Source organism: Sinocyclocheilus anshuiensis, unplaced genomic scaffold (assembly GCF_001515605.1).
Source record: "Sinocyclocheilus anshuiensis isolate Anshui unplaced genomic scaffold, SAMN03320099.WGS_v1.1 scaffold130, whole genome shotgun sequence".
NCBI classification, from domain to species: Eukaryota; Metazoa; Chordata; class Actinopteri; order Cypriniformes; family Cyprinidae; genus Sinocyclocheilus; species Sinocyclocheilus anshuiensis.
In genome coordinates this window covers 1,187,128-1,194,448 of record NW_015544207.1, presented here as the reverse complement: position 1 = coordinate 1,194,448, position 7,321 = coordinate 1,187,128, and the positions used below count along the sequence as shown (strand labels likewise).

General features: G+C 37.9%; 1 protein-coding gene and 1 long non-coding RNA gene across 2 annotated transcripts in view; both read right to left on the bottom strand.

Annotated features, from left to right (window-relative positions):
* The window catches only part of LOC107696932 (adenylate cyclase type 6-like), a 52,264-nt gene extending 49,726 nt beyond the window's left edge, over nt 1-2,538 (bottom strand). The window contains exon 1 of the mRNA XM_016497504.1: nt 1,974-2,538. Coding sequence (XP_016352990.1) covers nt 1,974-2,522 — 549 coding nt within the window. The 5' untranslated portion in view covers nt 2,523-2,538. The remainder of the gene's footprint in view (nt 1-1,973) is intronic.
* Nucleotides 2,539-2,545: 7 nt separating this feature from the next.
* LOC107697000 (uncharacterized) overlaps nt 2,546-7,321 on the bottom strand; it is a 7,185-nt gene continuing 2,409 nt past the window's right edge. The window contains exons 2-3 of the long non-coding RNA XR_001635150.1: nt 4,898-5,105; nt 2,546-2,628 (exon numbers count right to left, since the gene is read on the bottom strand). This is a non-coding gene — a long non-coding RNA (uncharacterized LOC107697000). The remainder of the gene's footprint in view (nt 2,629-4,897; nt 5,106-7,321) is intronic.

The window sequence follows — 7,321 nt, the reverse complement described above, 5'->3', positions numbered from 1 at the left end:
TGGATCTTTATCATTATAGGGTGGTTGTGTACACACACTGCCAACACACATTTATGTTCAAACAACTTGTAAAAGTGCATTTAAAATTATGGCAGTTTAATGCCTGCAAAAACGGCTCGTAGGGACTATAACGAGCTACTTCCCGGGTTGGTGACATCACAAACCCAGAAATTTACATAAACCCCGCCCCGAAAACATGCAACAAAGGGGGCGAGGCCATGTTGCGCTGCTTTAGAGAAGATGAAGAGTTGTTGCCATGCCGTCAAAACTAGGGGTGCACGAAAAAATCTATTCTTATATGAATCGCGTTTCTGTCTTCTAACGATTCTAATGAATTCACAAGTTTCAAAATCACTAAAGCAGCGGTTCTTAATACTGTTCCTCGTGTTCTCTCTCTCTCTCTCTCTCTCTCTCTCTCTCTCTATCTATCTTTCACCTGAATCAGATCATCAGCTTGTCAGCTCCTTCAATAAACTGTGTTCCAATTATACACTTTGTTATACACTTAAGATAGATATTATTCACATAGCTACGAGAAGCGTTTAACATGGACGTGCACGCGGTTGCTGTGGTAGCGAGCAATACTTGCTGACAAACACTTACTGTTACAAAATAAACATTACTTTACAAAAATGCTACAATGCAAACATGTATTCTGCTATATTAAAACTTTAATCAAGATAAAACTGTACATTAAAAACTAACATAACCAGTATCATTTACAAATAACAGCGTATCTAAAAGTATGAGACAACAACAAACAAAGAAACATACCATTCTGAAACATCCTGTAAGAGCCGTGCTTGCACAGGTTCTGCGCGATCCTCTTCATTAATATTCTCTGGGTCTCAATCGGGCTCAAATTGATAAGCAATATTGACAACGTCATTGTTTACAATAGAACTGGAGCACATGCCGCTGAGGTGAGGGGCGGGACGCTTAGACATGCACTAGAGGCAGTTTAGCCAATCACAACACACTGGACCAGCTAACCAATCTGAGCCCATCGTGTATTTCTGAGGGAGGGGCTTCATAAAAGCAGGAAATCATCAGAGCGTTCATAAAAGTAGGGACAGAGCGGTATAGAATAAAGGTAAATTATGTGAAAAATATGTGTTTTTATTTTTTAACGAAGCATTAACACCTGTTAATAAACACAATCAAGCCTAGAAAAAAAAAACAGTTAACCCTTTAAGTTTCTGGGGAGATGCACCACATTACATTTTAAAACCTTAGCCTTTTCATAGAAAAAAAAATCTAAGTATCTAATAGTTTAAGGACTTACTGACCTTGATGCACAGTCATGAGTGTCTGCAAGTGTTCTTTTTTATGATATCATTTCCTGTTTTGTTTTTTGATTGCAAAATTCAGAATGTTTCCTGCATCAAGTGACGTTGATTTGAATATAAATAATAATAAAAAACAATGCCAAACTACTCAATAAGATTTTATTTTCAAGTTTTCTTTTCTTTTAATAAGGCTTCATTATGATATCAGGATATGTTTCATTTCAACTCAGAAACTTCAGAAAGTCATTGTGCAGCATTTTAAAGCATTTTTAAATAAACGACTAAAAAGATTATGTCATTGACCCCATAACTGGAAGCCCTAAACAATTCCCATTTCTTGGCTTTTACATAAAATGTCTTCTTGAGAGCAACAGAATGGAACAGAAATCAGCAGATCTCGCTTCTTTCAAACTTGGGACTATTTTAACTTGAAAAGGCACATTTTGTGACGGGACGCTCAAAAAACAGTGCAAGACATGATGACGCAACAGCCAAACTCATGCATCTGCATTTTTATGACTCTATCAGTGATGATATAAATGGGATGAATTTAAAGATACAACTTTTCAAAGGAAGTATTTTTTCAATGAAGCCAATCTCAATTCCCAACTCTAGTCATCATACTCAAAGGAATAGATACAAGTCAACTCTGAAGCTTAGTTGGGATAAACTAAAACGACCTACCTGCTTCCAGAGGAACTCATCGTCCTGATTGATCCTCCACGTGGTGAGGAGGTGTATGGAGGACAGAACTCCTCCACTGAGCACTGCCGCCCTCATCCGCACGGGCAGCAGCGTGTAGATGATGTAGATGAAGAAGACGGACCACCAGATCCCCTCGGATGCGCTGCGGGGGGCCCCCATCAGCACCCCGAACACCTGCACCACGATTAGCACTCCAATCACAAGGTAGCTGACCATCCACATGTAGTCCTGGTGGAACCCATTTCGGTTGCACACCACCATTAGCACCAAGAACAGGGCCATGGCCACGGAGAGCACAGAGGCGTAGACCACATCGGGCGGTCCGTGGATGCAGTGGAACGTGAGCATGACCCCACAAACGATCACCAAGACGCCCATCAGCATCGTGAGCGAGCTCTGGTTGAGCCTAAAGAAGTAGCGCTGGTAGAGACGCTCCAGCTTGCGCGACTGGAACTTCTTGGATTGGAACACGCGAACCACCCGCTGCCAGCAGTCCGCCGCCGTCACCGACCCCGCGCCGCTGGCCATGTCATCGCTGGAGCCGTTGCGCTTGGACTTCTTGCCATTGCGCTCGCCCCACGCGGTCTTACGGTTATCCACTCTGGCCACTAGGAAGCCGTTGATCCAGGACATTCTGTAGGAAAACCAAAGTCAGAGAGGTGCATGTTTATGCGGGTGAATGGCAGACAAAAAATGTAGTTCAAAAGACTTGTGGAAATGTACTTCTGGTTAAATATGGTTTTAAAAAGCTTTTTCCCATTTACAAGAAAAGATTACATTTAATGGCTCTAAGGGTGCTTTCACACTAGCACTTTTGGTGCGCACCCGGGTTCGATTGACATCAGAGTTTGGTTCGTTTGGATGATGTGAACGCTGTCTTCCGAACTTGGGTGCGCACCCGCGAACCGTACCCGAGTCTGCTTAAAAAGGGTGGTCTGGGGTACGGTTCAAGTGAACTCCTGTACGGTTCGCAGCTGATGTGAACACAATCGTACCAAATCGCGGAAGTGAACCACTATTAATGACGTATTATTTGATAAAAATGTGTGTTTGTGTGTGTTTCACTCACTTTCCTGACGAGCATGACTGACACGCTGCAAACAGATAAATATATAAAAGTGCAGAGAGCAATGTTATGCATTTGCCGCCTTCTCCTGCGCCGTCGTTACTAAGCAACGAGGTAAAGAGCTGCTGGCTTGATGACGCAAACGAACCGTGGTTCAGACCCAAATAAAATAATATGAACGCAGTCCAGCAGGGGCAGGGGGAGGGGGGAGCAATCGAACTCGGGTTCGGACCAAGCAAGCGAACCAAGTGTGAAAGCAGCCTAAATTGTCAGGTGGTGTGACCATTAAGTAAAAAGTAATAACATACTTTCCGTAAGCCTTAAGGTACGCTCACATTTATCTTTACTCTGCAAAATTTTGTGGGTGAAATCCAGTCATTCCAATAGGAATCTGGAATTCACACGAGGGAGAAAAAGCTCCCCATGCAGATTTAACTTGTGTTAAAGTTGGTCACATGAATTCGCCGCACACTGACCAAAAGCTGCTTAGTTTGCAATGGCCTTATGTGCTTCATGCATCTCTATACTATTAATAATGGACCTGTTTTTGTACTCAAAATTTCACTGTGGCCACACCTTTAATTGTATTTTTTTTTAAGTTCTTAAATTTACTGTATAAAAATAATTTTTGGTTTTTACAAGCATCAAAAATTATCCATTCATTAATATCTCTTGGAGAGTCCACATGACAGCAGACAAAAGCATTTTTATATTAATAAGCTTATAAATAATATTATTATTCTTATAAATAATAATAAAACATTTTCCTAAACTACCTAACAAGGTTTTCTTTACATGAATTTCAATATTGTAATGAAGGTTTTTTATTCTTTATTGATTTTAGGATATTTTTTACTTTATGCCCCCGAAGATATTAAAATTAATTTGAACTGAGATATTAAAAACATGTTCATCAGGGAAGAGGTATATTCAAGCCATTGTATGTACACTACCATTCAGTAAGATCCTTTTTTTAAAGAAATTTATTATTTTATTTAGCAATAAAGGGACAACAAAGACTTGTAAAATTTGTATTCATCAAAAAATCCTGAAAAAAATATTAAAGGGGTCATATGATGCTTTTTTAAAGATCATTATTTAATCTTAAAGATTCCTAAATGCATCTACTTTCGGAAGGCCAAATAAACTGCTTTTGCTTTCGCCTAGAAACACACAGCGTCTCCCCTGACATGGCTGCTTCAACACTAACTGCGGTTACTGAAACCATGCCTTCTTTCTTTGCGTGAACATTTGGGTGGCATTACCAAATATTTCCACATAGTGAGGTAGATATGTGGGGGCGTGTTAGAACGAGCCGTTTTAGGGGGGCGTGGCAGAGTCTTAACTTTGATAAAGAATATCTCTTTGGTTTTGAGACTTTAGTCTTTGCAACTTCAGGGATCTTATCTATGCACAATCAGCTTGTAACACTCCAAAGAGAAAGGAAAACTTGAAATCGCATCATATGACCCCTTTAAACAGCACAACTGTGAGCTGCAAATCAGCATATTAGAATGATTTCTGAAGAATCATGTGGCACTGAAGACTGGAGTAATGATGCTGAATGAATAAATTACATTTTAAAATATATTCAAATAGAAAACACTTGTTTTAGATTGTAAAATATTTCGCAATAGTACTGTTTTTACTGCATTTTTGATCAAATAAATGCAGCCTTGATAAGCATAAGAGACTTCTAAAAATATTTTAAAAATCTTACCCCAGCATATAAACTGCATTTTTAATGTGTTTTAATAAATGAACAGATGACGTCATTGACTCATGCACGTGGCAGAATGAATGGATGAAATAATGCATATTTTTTGGATGTCTTTACCTGTGTGGGTTCTGGTGTGTGCCCCAGCCCTGATCTTGCTGTCCGAGACACTCATTTAGAGCGGTGGATGAGCGAAAGCAAAAATGTAGAGTTCTGATAAGTGATTGATGAATATCAGGGAGTCCAGTTTCATTTAGTTACTGAAGACTGGCCTGATGGATCTGAAGATCTGATACTTTGTTCAACTGTATCTTCACCATGCCTGGATCTGTTGATGATAAACCATCAATAGAAACAATGTAAGACAAATAAAATCCATTAACAGAATCGATCCATCTGGACAATTTCACTGTTGAATGATTTAAAACTAGAGTTATTGCACTACATGCTTTTCGCATTGTCTAAAATTCCCTTCCTCTGACAGGTACACTATTTAACAGGCTGAAATTACACGGCACATGAACTAAGCAATAAAAACGTCTACAACAAATATAGAAAGCACCAGGTTAATTTCCCTAAACTGTCACTGTATTTCTGATCAACTAGAGGCAGCTCTTAAATCAATATATGCATTACTTCCTTACTAGTAATGATTAATAACAATATGCCTAAGTAAACGAGTTAAGAAGCTTCAGAAACAGTCACATTAGATGTTAGTTTTACATTTAATCCTCGCCATTTTAAGATATTCTGAACTCTCTTTGTTATTCTAGCATGGCAGTGGAAGGACGAGAGATTCTGCTAAAGATTCGAAAGGAGATGGATGAGAAAGAGAGTCAAGACATCAGCAAGATCAAATATCTTTTCAAGTTCAGGAAGTTCGCAGGAATGAGAATACTCTTTTCAAATCATTTCTAATACTTCCAAATCACCATATGCACTACATTTTCATAGCACAGGTTCATTTAAATCTAGAGTCCCTTTCTTTTAAACCCCCTTCATTTTTTTAACCATTGATAGTTTTGTGTATTTTATGCACTCTAAGTACTTTATATGCTCTCTCAATATAGTGCATCTTGAGAATCATGCAAATAAAGCTTTATTGACTGCAACGCTGAATATGAAAACTAAGTATCACTGCATAAGCAGATATTATTACACTGCTCTCTGGAACACTTGATTTGCATTGGACAAATATTTCCAAGTAATGTCAGTTGTCCAGGGCAACACTGTATAACTGACTGCTTAACATTAATTTATGACTTTGCATTAATCCACGCTGACTAATTGTTCAAAGACTTGGACTCACATTTTTTAGTACTGCATATTAAATTTAGAGGTCAAAATATATTGCAGGACATGCCACTTTCTATCAATGATAATTGTTTGTTTAATTTGAAAGCAACAGTGTCGGTATATCCTGCCTAATTAGACAATGACAGATTACTAGAGGTAAGAAGTGATCATCTTAAATGGATCCAATCACTCAGTCCTAGCAGGCCTAAACCAGCAGAACGAACATATGAATGAACAATATTCATATAAAAATGAGCAAACAGAGCATACACTCTTAATTACGTTTTTTATTTTATGCTTTATTAATATCTGTGTTTATTATAATGTCATGTATCCTAGTTCAGTTTGCTGCAGCTATGATTGAGCTCATAAAAAACTTGGAAGCTAGATGAAATTTACATTTACATTAAACAATGGCCAAATTAATGTACATCCCTCATTATTGCACTTTTTAACAATAATAATAACTCTCAATAAAATTGGCTATTTTAATATGTTTGTTGATATTATAAAACTGTCAACCAAGTCATAAACTTATTTCCAGTAGAATTTTTGCCTGTTAAAGTATGTATCTCTTTCCAATGCCTTTCCACAGTTAATAACATTGTATATCTAGCATTTTCTACATTTTTATGTACAATTACAAACCTGGTGTTTCTAACAGCTGAGGCAATAACGCATAGTTGACATCTTTCTCTCTTCTGATCAGTACGAACAATCTGTCAATATTTTTTATTTTTTGACATGTTATCGTCAGTTTTTCTTTTGATACTGGAGCAAATGGGAGCGCCATTTTTTTGTTTTTTGCCTACAGGCTGTGTGTTGTAGTTTTTGTTTATTATGGTGCGTTCAAGTCATGTCGGACAGATCGTATTTACGAGTTGAACGGACATGAACGCCACCACAAAGTTGTTATTACGAGTGGGAAACTCTACATTTTCTTTAAGCCTCGAGTTTCCGAGTTGGGGGTGTTTCAATGAGAAACATGGCGGAATCGATGGATGCAACGTCTGTAGTTGACGGTAAATTTTTGTTTAAATTGATAGTTTAGTGGGTTGTCAGTGACAAGTACTGTAGAACTGCATGTCTGACAGAGGGAGACAGAGAGATTGCCAAAGTAAAACATAAATCACAATACTTATAGGTATTAAGCAGTGACATTGTCAGGCTTTTTATTTACAAAAAATAAGCTTTTTGAATGTGGCAGGATTGTAATATAACAATTAATAACAAGTTTTTATGCGATAC